The 20,999-nt window shown below is 40.9% G+C and overlaps 1 protein-coding gene and 1 pseudogene across 2 annotated transcripts in view; both read left to right on the top strand.

Annotated features, from left to right (window-relative positions):
* Positions 1-9,978, top strand: part of LOC132375998 (putative uncharacterized protein C6orf183) — a 74,855-nt gene extending 64,877 nt beyond the window's left edge. For both annotated transcript variants that reach the window (XM_059941446.1, XM_059941445.1), the window contains 3 exons: positions 2,428-2,528; positions 4,359-4,486; positions 9,892-9,978. In XM_059941446.1, coding sequence (XP_059797429.1) covers positions 2,428-2,433 — 6 coding nt within the window. In that variant the 3' untranslated portion in view covers positions 2,434-2,528; positions 4,359-4,486; positions 9,892-9,978. The remainder of the gene's footprint in view (positions 1-2,427; positions 2,529-4,358; positions 4,487-9,891) is intronic.
* On the top strand, positions 2,488-20,975 carry LOC132376088 (uncharacterized; annotated as a pseudogene).
* Positions 20,976-20,999: the final 24 nt, after the last annotated feature.

The following is a 20,999-nucleotide window of genomic DNA, read 5'->3' as shown; positions in this document are numbered from 1 at the left end:
GTCCTCTGAGGGGAAAAATCACATTTGGTTCAAAACCACTGGAGAGAGATAGGCAGGGGCCAGACCACGTAGGTCCTTTTATGGAGTTTTGCTTTGTTCTGTGAGCAATGGGAAGCCCTTTGGGATATTAAAGGGGAGAAGGGATAACATAATCTAAATTCCATTTCTAAAAGATCCTCTGCCAGTAGTGAGTAAAATGGAAGGGAGAATAAGCCCGGGCCAGAGGGGATGTGGACAGACCAATTAAGAGGCTAGGCCAGTTTAGAAGTTCCTAGACTAGTCCTAGTGCAAGCTAATGACAGCTTGGACTAGGGTGGTGGGTGGTGGAGATGCATACAATTGGATGGATTTGAGAGATAGGAAGTAAAATCAACAGGACTTCGTGATAGATTGGACATGTAGGGTGAGGCAGGAAGAGACATCCGGAATGTTTAATGCTAGAGGAAGTGGATGGGTGGTGGTGCTATTTACTAAAATGGGGAAGCTGGAGGTGGCCTTGGTTCGTGGGGGAGATCACACGATTTGATCATGTTAAATTTGAGGGGCCTTTGAGATGCCCAGGAACAGATGCTAAATAGGTAATTGGATATGTGTGTCTGGAGCTCTAGGAGGTCTGGATCAGAGATATAAATTAGGGAGCAAATGGTCTAAATATGGTAATCTCAGCTGTGAAAGTGTACTATCTCCTAAGGAAGGACTATAGGAAGAAAAGATGAGGTCCTAGGACTGGGGCTTGAGTGTGGCCACCATTTAATGACCTGATAGAGAAGAAATGGCTGGGAAATTGGTGAGAGCAAGAAGAATATGAGCAGGGAGTGCTAAACTGTGTCAGATGCTCCTGAGAGATTACATAAGATGACTAAAGAAAGTCTGCTGGATGTGGAGCAAAGGTCATTGTTGGTCTTAGTGAAAATGGTTCAGGTGGCTTGATGGAGACAAGAGCCAGATGGGAATGGATGAGGAGCAGGAGGTGAAGAAATGGAGACAGTGGGTACAGATGACATCTTAGGAGGCTGGACTGTGAGAAAGAGGAGAGACGTAAGGTGGAACCTGGGGAAGGGTGTGAGGATGTTTCAAAATCAGAGGGCTGTGAGCATGTTTCAGTGTCAATTGGGAAATCTCTGGTTGAGATGAGTTGGATGTCCAAGGAGGAGAGATGCTTCAGAGGGCGAGGGAATGGCCTTAGAGAAGGGGAGTGGAATCGGCCCCTACAGTGCAGAGGGAGCAGGAAAGGAGGGGCGGGAGTGTGGTGGGTTTGTGTGTGAGTGGAGAAGTGGAGGGGTGTTAGCTGAGACTGAGGGAGGCTGGGCATTGAGGGTGGGGAGAAGGGTAGAGAAGTTTGAAATTATGAGAATTATTATTAGAATAATGATTCTCAGGAAGCAATAGGCCCTTGGTCATCTAAAAAATAAAATTATGATTGGAATACTCAAATTACTTATATGAGTTTCCTAGGGCTGCCATAACAAAGTACCACAAAGTGAGTGGCTCACAACAACTGGGAGAGAAGTTTATTCTCTGACAATTCTGGAGACTACAAGTCCAAAACCAAGGTGTCAGCAGGGCCATGCTGTCTCTGAAGGCTCCAGGGGAAAATCCTCCTTGCCTCTTCTGGCTTCTGGTAGTTGCCAGCAATCCTTGGTGTTCCTTGGCTTGTAGATGCATCACTCCAATCTCTGCCTCTGCCTTCACGTGGCCTTCTCCCCTATGTATCTGTCTCCAAATTTCCTCTTTTTATAAGAACACCAGTCATTGGATTGGAGCTCACCTTAATCCAGTATGACCTCGTCTTAATTTGTGTACGTCTGCAAAGACTGTATTTCCAAATAAGGCCACATTCACATGTTTCAATTGGACATGAATTTTGGGGGGACACATTCAACCCAGTATATTACTAAGACATGAGATTGTGTTAATGCATTTTAGAAGTATTTATAAGATTAAAAGAAAAATATCTTTAACAGCTAATGTTTATAGATCTCAAGGGTCTCATATTCATGGTGTCATATACTCCCTACAACAACCATTGTAGTGTCTCCACTGTGCCCATGTTACAGATGAGGAAATGGAGGCTAAGAGTAGCTGCGTGACTTGCCTAAGGTGAGATCCTGGCAGAGCCAAGACCTGAACACAGGCACTCTGGCTTCAGAGACCACCTTTAGCACTTGGCTCTGTTGTCTACCTTTTTCCAGATAATCCTGAGTTAATCATAAAATTTAGTTATCTATCTAAGGAACTACGCTTCCCTGACATTCTTTGCTAATATCTTTTTTCTCTACATATAGCTCTTAATACATTCATCATGTCTATAGCTGCATGCTGACAGCCCACTGTGTGGGAACAGAAGCCTGCTGTTTTGTCCGTTTGGGCTGGCAAAATATAGCTCTCCCTCTTCTGGTAACTTCCAGGCTTGGCTTTCTTTCCCAGGTCTAAAGTGTCCAATTCACGGAGTTCTTGGAAGTGGAGAACCAGGATGACTACTACAGCATGGATGCTGGTTACGTCCACACCCAGGACCAGCAAGGAGGGTATGTCATGTATGATGAAGCCTTGAATGATCTGAAGGAACTAGAGACAGAACTGCTGCTTGTGGCCAGCCATTACACTGAGAAAGAAAAAGGTCAGAAGTCAGATTTTTTCAAATCAACCAACCAAACAGACAAAAACCACTAAGGGCTCTATTTAACACCTCCCACCTCAAAATATATAGGCATATACAATAGTATCTGAAAATTCAATAAGCACATACACCTCCTCAACACACACCATTTTAGAAAAGATACAGTTTTGTTTCCAGCTCAGGTCCCCCATTTGTTGGAGACTGTAACTTGGTTATAGTTCTTACTGTTGTTTAGACTCTACTTGTTGCCCAGTGGCATTTCTGCCTTACCCACTGGGTGCAGGGCCCTGAGGGAAATTAATGATTTTTTTTCTAAGTGACAAAAAAGGTGATTGACCTTGGGGAAACTGCAGTTAGAAGCAGAGATATTCCTGAGTTCCTAACAGAAAACCACCAGGATGCAAAAAGCCCTGGGTAGGAAAATGCCAGACAAGCCCCAGGGGGAGAAATCATTAGTCAGGGTAATCAAATAACCCGTAATCTGTATTCTCTCTTCCTTTTGGCATCACTCAAATTTATCCAATTTTAGAAATAGATGAGGTAAGAATATTCCTATTGGAATAATATGACTGCATTAACATTGCATTTGGAAAGAACTTAGAGTTTCTAGACACACTGCAACACCTGGAGGGAAATTTAGCAAGAGTTTGTGCTATTTTGTAATATATGTAGACTTTAATTAAGGATAATTCATGTTCATATTGTTATAAAAGGCTGCTCTAAGAATGTTTGACAGTTAACCTTTCAGATCCCAGACAGAATTAATTTTGTATTAGATTGAATTCTTTGTTCTGTCTTTGCCACAGACCATTTGGGATCTGAATCATGGGATGCGGTGCCGGCATCCAACATTCCAGGGCATTTAATTTCAGCTCTTAGCTTTTATCTCTACTGGTCATCCTACATACTAATGCATCATTTTTGCTGATGTTAGTTTACACTACGATTCGACTATTTCCATCTGCTAAGAACTTACTTTGATTGAAATACTTAGTCACATGAGCATCTCTCGCTGAGCTAGTGAGTATACGGTCATCCATTGTAAAATGATTTCCCAACTGCTGCTATAGAAATTCCTGACCAAAGGCTTTCTCTTGTTCAAGTACGCACCATGTACTTGATAGTTATTAAACCTGAAAATCTCTTTCTCTTTAATATTTTATTATGAAATAGACCACTTAAAATTTTAAGCAATAATGATGTCGACAGTGAAAACTTACAGTACTATAGTGGGAAAATATTTTAGCTGAATAATGGCAATGATTACACTTACTGATTTAAGTTAGTAATTAACATAATTAAGGAATATCTTAGAAATTTCCCTGAAAAATTTTGACTTGGCTGGCATCAGTTGATACAGCAGGTTAAACTGAGTTTGTTGTTAAACCACCAGGGACCTGTTTTTACCGAAGGAGAAATGTGTGTTTTGCCTTTAAATTACAGGTTTGCAGACATTTTAGTAAATATTTCATGTTAACTGAATTTTGGTTATATTTCTAAAATTAGTCTTTTAAAACTAAAAGTAAAAACAAAAACCTCTGTTGATTTAAAAGTCAGCAAGTATGAACTTAGCGCCTGGTCTTGCCCATGGCTCTTTAACCGACTCTGAGGAATCCCAGTTACCCATTCAGTGTTTTCCTTCCTGAGAGGGAGCTGACAATCTGAGGGGTCCATTTCTACTAGGAATAGCTTCATAGAGAGGCCTGTCTCTGGTCATTTTCATCCATTTCTCTACCAGGTCACAAAGAGGGCAGCGAGTCAAATATTGACCAGGACTGGGGATGGGCCCATGCAGGTGTGGACAGATTTGCTGTGCTGTATGACATGTGGACTTGGGAAGCAACTCTTCTAGAAAACAAGCGCCAGGTATTTTTGCCTAGAAAACAAAACATCTATTCAATATTCTTATAAACCCCAATATATTTTTTTAAACCCAGTGGGTCTTTTAGGGCAGCTCTCAATAAAATGAATAATTATTTAAATAACCTTAGCTAGTTGTAAGGATGTGAGTAATAAATTTTACGTTCTTTACTGTGGTTCTTTGTTACAAAAAATAAAATGTGAAGGATATGACTTTATCTTAAGGGCAATTTGTTAGAGGGCTGTATAATTCAGGCCCTTTTATAATATGTATGCTTTTATTGAGAGCGAATGATGATTCCATTCATGTTCATTGTCCTGTCAGGGACAAGCCTCACTTTGCTAAACACAGACAAACTGACTGACCTTATTATGGCCTTTAGAAGGGTATGCCACATGTGGGTGGGTGAGAGCAGTTGGGCAAGGATTTCCAGAATGGAAATAAGAGGATATGAAGACTGGATGTTGGAGTGAGAGAATGAGGGTGGAATTAAAATGACTTCCTTGGGCTCAGGGAGGAGACTGTGTTAACTGAAACAGAATGAAAGAGGAGGGGCCTCTTTAGAGGGGAAGGTAACATTGAGTCTAGGACACAAGGTATGTGAGGAGAGTTTGCGAAAACCCAGGTGTGAATGTTTTGAGGGAGCTGTAGGTTTGAAGCTCAGGAGCAGGTATGAGCTGAAGTATGAATGTGGAAGTTGAACCATAGTAATGAATCGAAATGACTAGGAAAAGCCAGAGATGCCTGAAGTGGGTTCCTGGGAACACTTACATTTAAATGGAAGGTCATGGAACAAGAATCCATGAGAGGAACAAGAAGGAGGAGCCAAAGAGACTGCAGAAAAAAAGAAAGGGATAGTGTTAGGAAAGCCCACAGGAAAAAAACATTTTAATTAGGAGAGGATGGTTTCCCGTGTGGACGTGAAACATCAAGAAAGGTGAGTCCTAAAAACCAGACAGTGGGGTCTGCCATCAGGCAGTCATTGCCAGCTTTGTAGGACTCTCTCAAAAGAGTAGCAGAGATGGAAGCCAGTTACAGTGCGTTGTGATGTGGTCAGAGGATGAGGAAGTGGAAATGTTTTCTTTGAATTGTTTTTCTAGTAGAGTAGAGGGTTTACCATTTCATCTACGCTCTGGTCTGTTACTCATGGAGATGTAGGTCACCCACTTTTGAAAACAACTGGCTGGACTTAAAGGGTGCAAGGCTTGGCCTTGAAAATTGTTCCTCTTTTCAAAGACAACTGGCTTCTAGAGTTTGCATCTGCAAACTTGATCTGCCAAACAGAACCTTACTGTGATCAGCTGAGTAAATGGGAGTTTTAGACTCAGTGTAGAAACTGGAGAGGCTGCATTAAACGTAAAGTAATACAGAATCCTCAAACTTGACAAGTTTATTGGGCCAGACATGAGTTTTAAGCAGCCCCCCTTTTCTGTACTCTCCCCACCTCCACTTTCAGTTCTTCTAGGCCTTTTATGGAGGCCCCAGGCAGGACTCAACGGCAGAGAAGAATAGAAAGGCAGAGTAATAAAAAACAAATAAATTTCTCCTTACTTTGGCCTAGGGTTCATTCTGTGCTAAGCTACCAGGGCTGTCCACTGGTTTCTTCTGTGGTACGTGAAATTATTTTAACTTAAAACAATCATTGAAAATATCTCCCTCATTTCTACCCCGAGAATGTGTTCCCTATGGAAACTGAGCTCTCTGTGCCAAAAACTGGAAAATGTGGCTTTCGAAATCAGAAATTGTCGAAAGGGCCTAATTTTAATGGATAAACCAGATTTTTATCTAAAGTACAATTGATTTCCCCCAGTACTGATTCTACTGCCAAGTGTCCTCAGCTGTTTTTTATTGTTAACTATATTGGAATCACTAAAGTCAAGAATTGTTCAAACACATTGGCTTGTCTTAAATCCTTAAAGTAGCCATATTATGTAAAAGGCTCATAAAAATAGAGCTGGTGTGAATTTAGGTGGATTAAGAGACTCAGAAGCTGGGCATCTGCTGTGCCAGTTCCTGACATTTATACCAACTGCTAATTCTCTCCACAGCCACCAGAGGACACATTTTCAGGGTAATTTGAATTAGTGTTTAGAGCACTAAAAAAAGGCCAAAAATTCTGTGACAAGATGTGTCTGACACTGATTTTCTGTTTTGCACTTTCATTTGACCTAAAATACTGTTTTTAAAAGTTTTTTAAGTCCAAGAAATAAAAAAAGGCTGAGGTAAAAAATATAAACACAGTACGGTTTGAGATTATTCATTCTTCTATTTTCTCCAATATTTGATGCCTACCGTCAGTGTGCACCACATATTATTTTGCCTGAGAGTTGGCCCTTGACATACACAGGTGGCATTTGGCAGGCTAGGAAGACTTCTTAGACAAATACCAGCCCAGAGTTTAAATGGAAATGGGCCAGTTAGCAAACAGATAATAAATAGCAACTGTGAGGCAGAAAGATCACCGTCCTACCCCTGCTGAGAAAGAATTCATAATAAAATTATGCAAAGAGCCATCTGAGAGCTTTTCAAGGTGGAGGGCAAAGCTTGAAAAAGGCTTGTCAATTTAAAAAGAGCCACATTTTCCTTCTCAACAGCTAGGGTTGCCAGGTAAAATATGACAATATTGGGGACATACTGAAAAAGTATTGGTTGTTTATCAGCAATTCAAATTTAACTAGACGACCTGATTTTTATTTGTTAAATCTGGTAATCCTACCAACAACAAAGTGATAGTGGCAATTTAGCACCAGCCTCTGCAACCTGGTATCACCAGATTGGAATCGCCAGCAAGAACCCTTACCACAAACTTCCCCTCCCAAATAACCAAACAATAGGGCTTATTGTACAAAAACAGGTCAAGGCAATACAAATACTATAAACCAGCTCCTGGGATTGCCCTGGCCCAGCCAAAAGGTTTAAATTAGTCCAGAATGATTTAGGGAAGTTATTGTTTCTTTTCTAATCTTCCCCTAGGCTATTGAGTGGCACCCTTCTTACCCCATCACTCCTTCGTTTCTGCTTTGTCTTCTGCTATTTAATAACTGAATGCTATTCTAGAGTAGAGCCCTGTGGATGGGATGAGGTCATTTAGATCACCCTGCTTATTTCATTTTCCCTGGGGTTCACTTAAAGGCAAGGCAGCTGCACCTTCCTTCATTTCACAGTCTGAGCCGTGTGAGTTTTTAACCTGTGGAGCACATTCTGTGTCCTAAGCTTTTAGCCTCTTCTGGTGTTATCCTTTTTATACTAAGGTTGACCCAAGGCCCCTTGGACCAATGTTTCCCAAAGGGCATCCTGCAAAACTGGATGCTAAATAAAGTGTCCCAGGCTCTCCCTGCTTGAGCCTTAGCATTGAAGCCCTCAGACATTGGACTTCTATTACTAAGGCAGTATTTGATTCCTAGTCTGCTATTGATTCTCAAGTGTTTACCTCCTTGGGAGCCTCAGGAGTTGTTATTGCAAGGTGCAGACACTCCTGGCTTTTCCTGCCACTTGGTTCCTTTACTCCCCGCTGCGCTGTTGCCACCTATATTCAAGTAGTGCTTACACCCTCTCAGTTCTTTCTCGTCTTGCATTCTTAGCTATGGGCTCCACACAATGAAAGGGGCTCTTTATCTCCTTTTAGGAAATTCCGTAGTTTGTTAAGAAGTGGGCTGGTTTCCTGGCCTCAAACTACCAGGAAAGACCAACACCCAAGGAAACAAAAAATGCTCTTTCTCTAATGCATCTCAGCGTGTGCTAGGCTGTCGGGTGGGTAGAAATTGCAGGCTCAACAATCCACTCCTTGCTGTCATTTAAATGCGCACACTGGGCACACCTGTGTCTTTGGTGATACAGCTACCCTGGGAGCTGAGGCCTTTCAGAAGCGTGAAACCTCCATTAGAGGAGTGGGTCAGAGAAGACTGGGGAGGGACATGTTGAGCTGAAACTCTTGGGGGGATGTTGGATTAGATCGGCAGAGGAAAGGGATCTGTTCTGTTGTGAGACCATTGGGAGTAAAAGTTCAGAAGCTTTCAGTTATAGTTGATTTATCCATCAGGTAATATAGACGTGGTGTTTAGGATCTAAGAGCTTTTCAGGGGCCATTGGAAATACGTGAGATCTGAGAGAAAAAACATGCATTACTCGGAAATCCAAAAAGAAAATACAAAATAGTTATCAATAAATGCTTAAATGACATGTCCATAAAATGTTAAAACTTTAACTGAGCACTTGTAAACATCTCATTACATTTGAAAACAATTTATAGATCAGATTTTCTCACTTCATAAGAATTCTCAAGTACATACTACCCAGAAATCATAGCCAATCATTAATGAAATGTATTGCTCATAGCCAAATAATTTGAAAAGCAAAATTATAAATATCATGTAACATTTTTACAGAAAATAATTGATTGGGATGTGAGTTTTAATGTATGTGATATAATGTGGGTCAGGGTCTCCAAAAGTAAGTGAGTCTAAGGCCTATGAAAGTTTTAAAACAACCCTAAGACAGTAATTACATTCTTCAGAACTACTTACATATTGGCCCTTAGGTCCCTGTTTGGGATTCCAGCCCAGTGATCTCTGAAGAGCTTTTTCTGATTAGCACCATGACTAATTACACGCAAATAGAATTTACACACAGAACAGAAATTCCTTAAGTGCATAAACAAATGTAAAAACACAATAAAGAACATCTCTTTCTGAATTCCCACACTAAGAACCCTCTTCAACAGTTAGTGCATGGAAGCTTTCTTCAGTTTTTAGAAAAGACTTGTGAACGCCACTAAAACAAAAGTTCCCTCGATGCTCTTGAGAGTTCTGTACGTAGGCCTTTCCTAGTGAAGTCTGATCTGGGATAAATGTCTTTATAGCTAGAGGGGACTTTCATCCTCAGCTTGCCACTCTAACCCCCTCCCCCACCATTTCTACATAGGTGAAACTTCCGGCAAACTGTTAAAGCGAAAGGATCATAAATGGGACTGAGGATGTAGAAGAGGGGTAGAGGCCACCTGCTCACCTTTGGTGATAGAGTAAAATGGGGGAGGGAGAGTGGGTCTGTGGAAAAAGGTGTTGGAGATAAATGGATTTGATGAAGTGACATTGAATGCACTGTCTCATTGGAGCTTATAATTATTAGATGTTATATTATTCATTATATTACCCCCCCCTTTATTTGTGGAGAGCAGAGGAAGAGGGGACAGAGGTGAAACGAGTGCTTTGTCCCTCACCCTCCCTAGCTTGGTCTGTGTCGCACTGGTGCGGCAGCTGCCCACCCTGGCCCGGTACCCAGAGGTTCAGAGCTGTCTCTCTCCTGTTGGGGGAGCAGGTGGGGGTCTTTCCAAAGCATGGAATGGGTGGAGGCTCACCTCTCTCTGCTGGGCCCTGTTCCCTGACTATCAACCTTATTTGAAACTTCTTGGCAGTTACTCTGAAGCCTACCAGCATGCGTTGGACCCAGAGGAGAGGTTTGCCTTAGCACAAGCCATCACTGACGTCATACACAGGTGCCCAAGGTTTGATCTCAGCTACCCTTACTTCATTAAGGCCTACCGAGAGGAATGCACCTGCCTGAGGCTTCACCTGCAGCTGGTGAGGGGCATCCTCACGTGAGTATATTTGGGTTTTAGAAGATTCCATGTGAGAAGAGGATGAAAAACACAGGCCAGAACTGAAAGTCATGTTTTCCTTTCAGTCCCAGCCCAGAATCTGGGTTTTCTAGGGCAGCATGTACACGATGTTTATTTGTAAGCTTATTTGCATTGTTGAATTCCAAGCATGACTACAATCTTAAAGGGAGGTTTCCAATCCTAATTACATTTAATGATACCAAAGAATTGACAACCTGTTTTCATTCAGTCACAGAGTTTATAGCGAAAGAAGGGTGAAACCTACCCCCTTGTAAGACATTAAAGTGTAAAATTATATTTATTTTTTAAAAGGTTGCAATTATTTCTAGGACACTACAGGAAATGATCACAGTCTATGTCCTCTGGGGAAAAGCTAGGAGATAGCGATTGTTGCAGTACAGTTACCTTAGGCCTGCTTAGAATTTTTTCCTTGTAGTCAATTATTTGACAGAAAGAAGTTTTCTCGTGCCTCTTAAGATCACCTGAAGCTGGTTGCCTTTGCTTTCCCTGGCTGACCCTCGGCTCAGACTAAAGACAAGCATGTCTCTTTGTGAGTGAATCCTTAAAACCCATGTCTGGGTGAAAATTAGTCAAATAATGAAGAGATGCAAAGGGCTGATGTTCTGTTCTTATCATGCCAAGGCTCATAACTCACATCCATGGGAAAGTTTGACTTTTCTAATTTTAACTTTTATGTGATATTTCTAGATAGAGTGTCAGTGAGAGTATGTCCAGAGGCTTTGGCGTGAAGGCCATCCAGATGCTAGCAATACATTTGGACTTCCCCTTAACATAATTTGCAGACAACTCATTTCCATCAACCAATAGCTGGTAAGTTGGTGTTGTCTTTAGACATTTTATATTTAATTTCTGGATAATTTAAGGGTATGATGTTAAGCCTAATACTATTCTACAAAGCACCTCTCAAGTATTTGGAGCTGAGAGAAGTAAATATAAAAGTCACAGAAGAGGGATTCCTTTGCATACTCAATATCTGTTTACTTTGTAAATAAAGAATAGGAGGCTAGAATTTAAACTTACACCACTGGGTGCAGAATCTTCATTCCCTTGAGGAGTCCTAAAAAACCCCAGTTGCTCTTGAAATGCTGTCATAGGATTTATCAGAGGTGCCACACAAGCCAACATATATGAAACACGGATGTGCTTTAAATTTCTCAAAAAGGAATTTCCTTATTCTAGCAAGTGTCAACAAAAAGGTTTCTGCAGACTCATCTTGTGATACCACCTTCACCCCTTTAAGGAGCAGATTAAATTTCCTGAGATCACTCAGAGAGAGTACATGAAGTCACCCCCTTGATATGTGGTGTGATACCACCTCACCATTCCTTCCAGGCTTCAAGGGTATAGAGGAACCAAGAAGCTGGTGACAAGCTCCAAGTTGGTCTGTGTAACCCAAGATCACAACCTCTCTGTTGCTCTAAATGGGTGGAGAAATTGTCCAGCTCCTTTCAACATTCAACAAATATTTTTGAGCATCTACATGTACCAGGCAGTGTGCTAGGAGCTGAGGACACAGAATGAACAATGCAGGCATGGCCCTATGCTCCTGTGAAGTGTATAGTCTAGCAGTACAGGCAGACTTGGAGTAAGAGATTGCCACAATGGGCTGTGATGTCATCTTGGTCCATCATTTCATGGACAGGCATCCCATGGGTAGGGTGCCATGGGATTTCATAGCTGAAGTTCTAACCTTTTCTTCCTTTCTCTTGAGAAAGAACCCTGGGAGCTCCAGGCACAAGACTGCATTTTCTCCAAAGACCTTTCTCAGGACTGATTTTTTAACTATAGTAAGTTTGAGACATCTGTTCAGGAAGTGGTTTTTGACAGAACATGCTAGGACTATATGGATACTAAAACCCATCAGAGTGTCTCAAAAGCAAATGATATTTACTTGATGAGATTCCTTTCCAGACTTAGGATTGTATTTTCTAAGATCTAGGACTAAGAAGAATCCCATTTGCATGGGTTTAAAAAAGAAGTATTTAGATATAGAAAGGCCCTTGACTTGACTGGTGCTATATCCTTTATTTCCAAAGGAATAACCCACAGGAAAGTGTTTTATTATTTCTGGCCTCATTCATTCATAAAATATAACATTTTTATGGCAAACATGAATGATTCCAGCAGTTGTGTACAGAACTTAAAAATCGTGTTCATCCATTATCATTTTGGGGGAAAAAAATGGATAAAGAATCGTTTGAAAAATAGAAATAGTCATGGAAAGTATTTGTTTAATATTTAGATACTTTTATTTTAAGTTATTTTGTTTTCAAATATTTGGCTAAATATTGATTACTGAAATGTTGACAGGTTTGCCATATACAATTTTAGAATCCTTTTTTTCAATTTTATTGAGATATAATTGATATACAGCACTGTATACATTTAAGGTGTACAGCATAATGATTTGACTTACAATGAATCTTATTCTTTTTGGCTTTTAGAGTAAACTATGTCTTCCGATTTTAAAAAGGTTCACATTAAAGCAAAAAGCACGTTGTGTAAATTGATGGGCTCCCTGGACAGCCTCTGAGGCCCCATTGAGCTTCCAATTTTTTATAATGCCCTGGATTATAAGAGTGTTTTATTGGTCTTGAAAAATATAAAATCCAAATACCTGTGGAAACATTAAGTTCTTCACAGTGTAAAATCGTCATTAATTGTTTCTCTTCATTAAGCCCAGCTTTGACAAACATTTATCTGCTGGAGTTCCACCCTTCCCTGGGCCTGGCTTTACGCATCCCCAGAGCCCTTGAGCACCTCCTCAGGGAGGCCTGCCACACCAGCACGCCCACATCAGCCAGTGCCCTCACCTTGCTAGAGAGACACGTGCTGCGGCTGGCCCTGGATGTGTGGCTCACTCCGGCCAAGCCCAAGTCCTGGTACAGCGCACAGCTCCAAAAAGACGTAGGTTCTCTGAAAGGGATAGGTGGGTCCTTGGCAAAGAGAATGTTTCCTCCCAGATGTTACTACTTAGCTTTGTTTTTATGTTTGGCTCTATTCCCCTCTATTTGGCCAGGGGCAGATCATAGTCCTAGGGCTTGCCAACATTTTTATTTTTATTTTTTTTCATTATTGGTCAAAGTTTCTAGTTTATCAGGATGCTGCTACAGTTATAATTTAAAGGGAGATGTACCAGGTATGGGGAGAATATTTTCTGGTTTATTATTTATATTTTTTTAATATTTTTTTAATTAAATTTTTTTCTTTCTAAGATTCTTCCTAAAATGTACTCTTTTGTCCTGAGCTGAGATCTGGTAGAGGAGAGACAGCACTGAGTGAGGAGTCAGTGACTTGGACTCAAGTTCAGTCCTGCCATTAACTTGCTGTGTGACTCTGAGCCTTACTTTCCTATTTTTTAACATAATGTTTGTGTATTTGAGGGGAAGAGGGTAGAAGTGAGCTCAATGATCACTAAAGCCCCTTCCAGCTCTAATGCACTATGGTTCAAACTGTGTCCCAGTGATTTACATGGTGTTTGTAATTGGATTTTAATTCTTTTCTTTTTCTATTAAGGCTATCACAGTTGAGCCTGGGTTTCTAATTTGACTTTACTCTGGGTGAGTACTTGCTGTTAAGATGAAGGAACTTTCAAGGGCCCCAGCTGCCAAAAATATTTGTTCCACAGGTCTGCCTCAGCCTCCTATCTCCTCCTGCCCAAACTAAAGTTTTATTTTCTTTTAAATTAATTTTGAGTTAATGGAAAGTAAAATTTAGAATTGTAGCAAAAGAGGAAAACAGAAAATTACTCTAAATATAACCACTCAAATGCATTTGTAATCATTATTTTTCTGAATTCAAGTATTCTTCATATACGTTTTACATAGTTCTTTCTAATCATATCCTTCATACACTATCTCCTGTTTTTCTCAGTTAACATCATATTATATATTCTTCCATATTGCTAATAGTCTTTATACTCACTCACTTTACAACCACATAATTCCCCTAAGTGGTGAATCATAACTTATCCAACCATCAATGGGCATTCAAGTAGTTTCCAATTTTTCATTATTATTAAAAATGCTATAAGGTACATCTCCATGCTCACAGATATTTCCGTATTTTGAATCAATTCCTTTGGATAGATTACAGAAGTGGATTTGCTGAAACAAAACTGAAGTCTTTTGATATATGTTGGCAGATCACTTTCCAGAAGAGTCATGCCAAACTATAATACCACTGATAGTGTATAAGAGTACCAGTTCTGCTATACCCTACAATGTTAGGTATAAGCATGTAATGTCTGTGCTAATATAGACATATTATATATAAAGGTGGCATTACACTGCTGATTTTCTTTCCTTGCTATTTGTTGAGATTAAATATTCTTCCAAATGTCTTGTTATTAGTTGTATTTTTTATGAATTTTCTGTTCTTTCCCTTAGTTTATTTATCTCTTGGAATCCTAATGTCATTCCTATCCACTTACATGAGCTCTTCTTTAAAAAAAAAAAAAACTTTAACCCTTTTGTCCATCATATTTTCTGCAAATATTTTCCCCAAGTTGTCTTTTTATTTTTTAACAGAAACTTATTTTCATGTAGTCAAATCTATTTTTCTTTTCTTTTGCAATTTCTTCTATCCTCCTAAATCCAGAAAGCAAAAATTCCTCCAGATGTTTCATATTTTATCTTATTTTATTCTAATTGCTTAAAGTTTTATCTTATTTCAAAAATATTTAACTCCTTTGAGTGTTCCACCTGGAGTGTGTGTGCATGTATGTGTGTGTATATGAGTGTGTGTGTGGTGTAAGGTATGGCTCAAAATAGAATTTTTCCCCAAATTACCAGCCATGTATCCTACTACCATTTATTGAGGATTATTTTCACATTGTATTATGGTACCAGATTTTTTTTTAAATGTATTTTTAGTTCTCCTATAAATCGTAGTAAATATATGGGGTAACTATCCAGTCTCTCATTGATCCCACACTTTATTTTATTTTATTTTATATTTTTGGCCGCACTGCGTGGCTTGCGGGATCTTAGTTCCCCGACCAGGAATTGAATCCAGGCCCTTGGCAGTGAAAGTGCCAAGTCCTAACCACTGGACCACCAGGGAATTCCCCACACAATTTTAATTGTTATTATTTTTGAAATGTGTTCAAATTGGGACCTAGAAATGATAAATATTCAGATTAATCTTCTGTATTGGGACAGAAAATGGGGCAGGTATTGCCCTCAGAAGACAAGCAGGAAATTAGTTTAATAAATCTCTTTATCACTTTGAAAGACTTCAATTGTCTAGAAATTGCATCTTTGAGTAGGCAAGGACTTTGGTAGATAAGTGGATCTACCCTTGGGAAGCCAAACCAGGCAAGGCAGACTAGGGGGTCTCCAAACTGGGTCCTTGCTGGGAGTGGTATATTAGAGGGTAGCAAAAATGTCAGAGCAGAGGAGGTGACCAAGGCAGAAGGACATTAAAGAACAATGTGGTTACTTCACAGATCACCGAGGGCTGACTCTGAGTGGAGGAGCACTGCAGAGGCAGTTTGGTATACTGTAAAACTACAGCTTGGAGCTGGGAAACCTAAGTTTATTCTTGGTACTGTTGTATGACCTTAGAAAATTTCAGTGTTGCTTCCGACCCCTCACTGGTAAAATGGAAATAATAGTATCTGTGATGCCTAAATCATGGGTATCTTGTGAAAATAAAAATGAGTTAATATACGTGAAAATACTTGAAATTTTTTTTTTTAATTCTGCTCCCACAGTATCATTCTTTTTATTTTTTAATTTTTATTTATTTATATTTATTTTTGGCTGTGTTGGGTCTTCGTTTCTGTGCGAGGGCTTTCTCTAGTTGTGGCAAGTGGAGGCCACTCTTCATTGCGGTGCGCGGGCCTCTCACTATCGCGGCCTCTCTTGTTGTGGAGCACAAGCTCCAGACGCGCAGGCTCAGTAGTTGTGGCCCACGGGCCTAGTTGCTCTGCGGCATGTGGAATCTTCCCAGACCAGGGCTCGAACCCGTGTCCCCTGCATTGGCAGGCAGATTCTCAACCACTGCGCCACCAGGGAAGCCCTACTTGAAATTTTTTAAACGTCAATTAGAGTTTATAAGAAATTATTAATATTATTATTATTATTGGCCACTAAAATACTTGAAATATATCAGAGACTTCTATTTCTATTTAGGTCATCTTTGTCATTTCTCTCTTTATTTTGGCTTAAAACATTTATGATAATGGTAATAGCAAATGCTATTTGCTCTGTACCAAGCACTTTTGCATATATTAACTCACTTAACCCTCTCAACAACCCTATGATACAGTTTTGATCTATCAGTTCCTATTAGGTGCTGTTATTATCCTTATCCCCACTTTGCAGATGAGGAAACTGAGAGACAGCTAAATTGAGTAAATTGCCCCAAATCTCACAGCTTATAAGTGTCAGAGCTAGGGCTTGAGCCCTGGAACTCTGGATCCAAAGTCTATGCTGCTGATGTATTTTTCTTAATATGTCAAATTTCTTTGTGTGTGTGTGTGTGTGTGTGTGTGTGTGTGTTTTAAAGTATTCTGTTTTCTTTCAGCTGTTTTCAGCTAAAGTGATGGGCGATCCCTTCCTCATGGGGGAGGTAGGCCTGCTTGCATTCAAGTCTGCAGCAGACGAAGGACAGAACAAAGGCCAAGATTCTCATATGCTGCTCCTACAGATGTTTTCCAAACTTTTGGAACTCTTGACCCTCCGGCATAGGCTGATAGAGATGAGTCTGGAGAGTGTACAGTTAGCACGGTCAGTAGGGGGACTGAGGATCCAGATGGAGGATAACAGACTACGGGTCCCCCTACCTGCAAGCCTTGCCCCATCTGTGCCCCCAGAGTAGCCAGAATGAGCTTTCTAAATGGCTGAAATGATGACCTCCCTTTCTCCCTCCCTCCATTGTTTATCCTCTCACTCAGGCCTCCCCACATGCCTCTCTGACCACTCAGCTAGGCTGGGTTCTCCTCCGAGCACCCGGGCTTCCTCTTCATTCAGCCATTGCCTTTTAATTAGATGCTTAATATTGGTTTGTTGGTTTTCCTGCTAGTGTAAGCTCCCTAAATGGAAAAGCTCTCTCCATGTTGTTTTCCATAGTATCCTATCAGGGGTATGAAGCCTGACCCTCACTGGGAACTCAGTGAATACTGACTGTATTTGCTCTCAAATATAATGAAGTTGAATAGCAGAGCAGAAGCAATGGAGGGCCTAAAGAAAGGAAAGAATGAGTCAGAGACAGCATCCAGGTCTGGCAGAGGTATAGAAGGTTCAGCAGGCAGGAGGAGAGAACACTTAGTGAGTTCGGTTTTAGATATGAGCGTGAGATGATGGTAAGACATTTAAGTGAACATGTTCCCCAAACTGGAAAAATATGGAACTTGAAGATTTGTTGCAAACATGTATGAGTTCTGTTGTGTTCTGTCCCCATGAGAGGCCCTGTAGACGCAAAGAGTCCAATCATCAACCATCAACCACTGTCTAGGACCTAGTGTGGCCAGGGTCTGTACTGGGGACTTTACATGTATTAGTTCATTTACTCCTCAGAATATTCTTTTGATATGATAGCTTTGTGATGTCCTTATGATATGATATTATGATATGATAGCTTACAAACATGTTACCAGCAGGAAGGTAGAGGCTCAGAAAAATTAAGTAATTTGCCTAAGATCAAATAACTAGAAAGTAATAGAAGCAGAATTCAAACTATGAGCCCAGATATTATTAACTGCTATGATACTACCTCCTCATAATTTCTGATCCTTGTTCTCAGGGAGTTCACAATGTAAAAGTTCCCCCTAATAAAGTTTAGTATGATATTTTAGTCATATGAACAAAATACCATGGGAGCACAGGAAATAGTGTATTTCACTCTTTCTAAGTGAATCAGAGAAAGTTCCATAGAAAATGGCCTAGGGATGATTGTGTAACTCCAAAATTCGTATGTTCAAGCTCTAACCCCTAGTACCTCAGAATGTGACTTTATTTGGAGATAGGGTCTTTACAGAGGTAGTCAAGTTAAAATGAAGTTAAAGTGAAGAGTAGGCTCTTATCTAATATGACTGGTGTCCTTATAAGAAGAGGTAGCTTGGACACAGACATACCCAGAAGGAATACTGTGTGAAACCACAAGGACAAGATGGCCATCTATTAGCTGAGAAAGGCCTAGAACAGCTCCTTCACTCAAAACCCTCAGAAGGAACCAACCCTGCAACACTTTGATCTTGGACTTCTGTCCTCCAGAACTGAGACAAATTTCTGTTGTTTAAGCCCCCCAGTTTATGGTACTGTTTCACAGCAGCCTAGCAAACTAATACAGGTGCCATTTGAACTCAGCCTTAATGTACCAACTTCTCAAGATGAAGAAGTGTGTTAGAATGGGGGTAAGAGAGGAAGGGAAGACATTCTAGACATAGAAGGCTGAAATGCCAGAGCGACATCTGAATGGATCTTGGCTGCAAGCCATGGACACGTGTGAGTAGAGCTCAGAGTTGAAGCAGGACAGAGATGGGGGTCACAGGTTCTTACACAAGGGGGTGATGGTTAGGGTCTGGAGTTGGATGACAGACTCCCTCAGGAGGGCATGGAGAAGATGAGAAGAGGATTGGGTTTAGAATACCAGGAAACACCAGGATTTGAAAATAAAGAGGAGAAGCTGGAACGTAGCGACGGCAGCGGTGGCGGGACGGGGGCAGCGGTGCTTGGCTGCTCAGCCAGTGCCCTGGCATGGGGTGGGTGCAGCTCTTTGTGGTCCGCCAGAGCCACAACCATGTCATCAACACCCCGGGGGAATGTCTAGCAGGGGCTGTGCACATGCGACTGGCGCCACTGCCCTTCCGAGCCATCCGGGTGACCTGCACGGGGTCCTGCAGGGTCTCCAACAAGGTCAGTGATGTGGCATGGGTGGTAGAGGAGGGCTATTTCAAAAAAAAAAAAAGGAGAAGCCAGTGAAGACTGAGAGAGAGTGGTCAAGAGGCAGAAGCATGGAGATCCTGGATCCAGGAGAACAAAAATGTTCCTCAAGGAGGAGACAGGCCAGCCATGAGGAGCTCTGAGAAAAAATGGTGAACCTCCTATTGAGGGCAATATTGGTGACCTCAGGAGGGCTCTGAGGACGGAAGCCAGCTTGTAGGAAATGAGAGTTGAGGAAGTGCCCAAGCATATCTCCTCCTACCTTAACTACTATCTTTAACTGTCAGAGCTTAGGGCAGACTCAAAACCTTTGTGACTCATTCACTTCACACCGGACTTGGCTTACTTTTGTTTTGACTTTTGCTTTTGTGCTTATTCAGATGGTTTGGTTTTCTTACCACTTACTTTCCTTTTAGGGGAAAATAATAGCAAATGTTCTTGGCTTTTTTTTTTCTCCCCCCCTTTTAGTCTCTGTAAGGACTTGGTGTGGGAGGTGGGTTTTGAAGAGTTCCATTTGTATCTGAAGCCTCTTCACTTTGAATTTGCATCACACGAGGACAAGGTGGTCCATCCACTTCCTGTCTTTATAATCTCTCTGCTGGAGGACAGTGACCACGTAGATAGGTGAGCCTTGAGAGGGTCAAAGTAAAAATAATGTAACAGTAGAATGAGTGGCCAGTAAAAAATAATTTCTATCACTGCTGGCCATGCAAATGCAATTGCATTCTAAATTCTCTCCCTTATAATCTATCTGCCATGATGTCATTGTTTTTCTTTTCCTTTCTTTCTTTTTTTTTGTTTGAATGTTATTTTATTTATTTTTTATACAGCAGGTTCTTATTAGTTATCTGTTTTATACACATTAGTATATACATGTCAATCCCAATCTCCCAATTCATCCCCCCACCACCGCCCCCGCCTCCGCCACTTTCCCCCCTTGGTGTCCATACATTTGTTCTCTACATCTGTGTCTCTATTTCTGCCCTACAAACCAGTTCATCTGTACCATTTTTCTAGGTTCCACATATATGCGTTAATATACGATATTTGTTTTTCTCTGTCTGACTTACTTCACTCCGTATGACAGTCTCTAGATCCATCTATGTCTCTACAAATGACCCAGTTTCGTTCCTTTTTATGGCTGAGTTATATTCCATTGTATATATGTACCACATTTTCTTTATCCATTCATCTGTCCATGGGCATTTAGATTGCTTCCATGACCTGGCTATTGTAAATAGTGCTGCAATGAATATTGGGGTGCATGTGTCTTTTTGAATTATGGTTTTCTCGGGGTATATGCCCAGTAGTGGGATTGCTGGGTCATATGTTAATTCTATTTTTAGTTCTTTAAGGAACCTCCATACTGTTCTCCATAGTGGCTGTATCAATTTACATTCTCACCAACAGTGCAAGAGGGTTCCCTTTTCTCCACACCCTCTCCAGCATTTGTTGTCTGTAGATTTTCTGATGATGCCCATTCTTACTGGTGTGAGATGATACCTCATTGCAGTTTTGATTTGCATTTCTCTTGTCACTCAGATGGACTTCTTTGCTTCTATATGTGTATGTGCAGGTTTGTATTTGTGTGTGTATGTTTTAAATACTAATCTAATCTTGGCAGTTTTACAAAAGCCTGCCTTTGAGCATATGTTTGCTAGTTAATCAGAGTCTACTCATCCTTTTCTGACAACTGGGGAAACCTGATGCTGTCCAGATACAGAGCAATTAGGTCTGGAGCCTGCCTTCATGGGATGGAACACTGCTTAGGGAGAGACCAAATTCAGGCTTGTGGCTGAGGAGCAAGGATCTCAACATATCCAGCAGTTTGATCCACACATTTACATGTTGAGTAAGTGGTGATCCCCACCCTCAACTTCACCTTTCTGTTATGAGAGAAATTCCTAATCACTTTCACATTTCTTCCTTTAGCTCTTGTTCCATTCCGGAGTGGAAAATATGCAACTGACCCTTGCATGCCAGGCTACTCAGAAA

This window comes from Balaenoptera ricei, chromosome 12 (assembly GCF_028023285.1).
Source record: "Balaenoptera ricei isolate mBalRic1 chromosome 12, mBalRic1.hap2, whole genome shotgun sequence".
In the NCBI taxonomy this organism is placed as follows: Eukaryota; Metazoa; Chordata; class Mammalia; order Artiodactyla; family Balaenopteridae; genus Balaenoptera; species Balaenoptera ricei.
The sequence above is the reverse complement of the archived record's forward strand: the minus strand, read 5'-3'. Positions and strand labels throughout refer to the sequence as shown.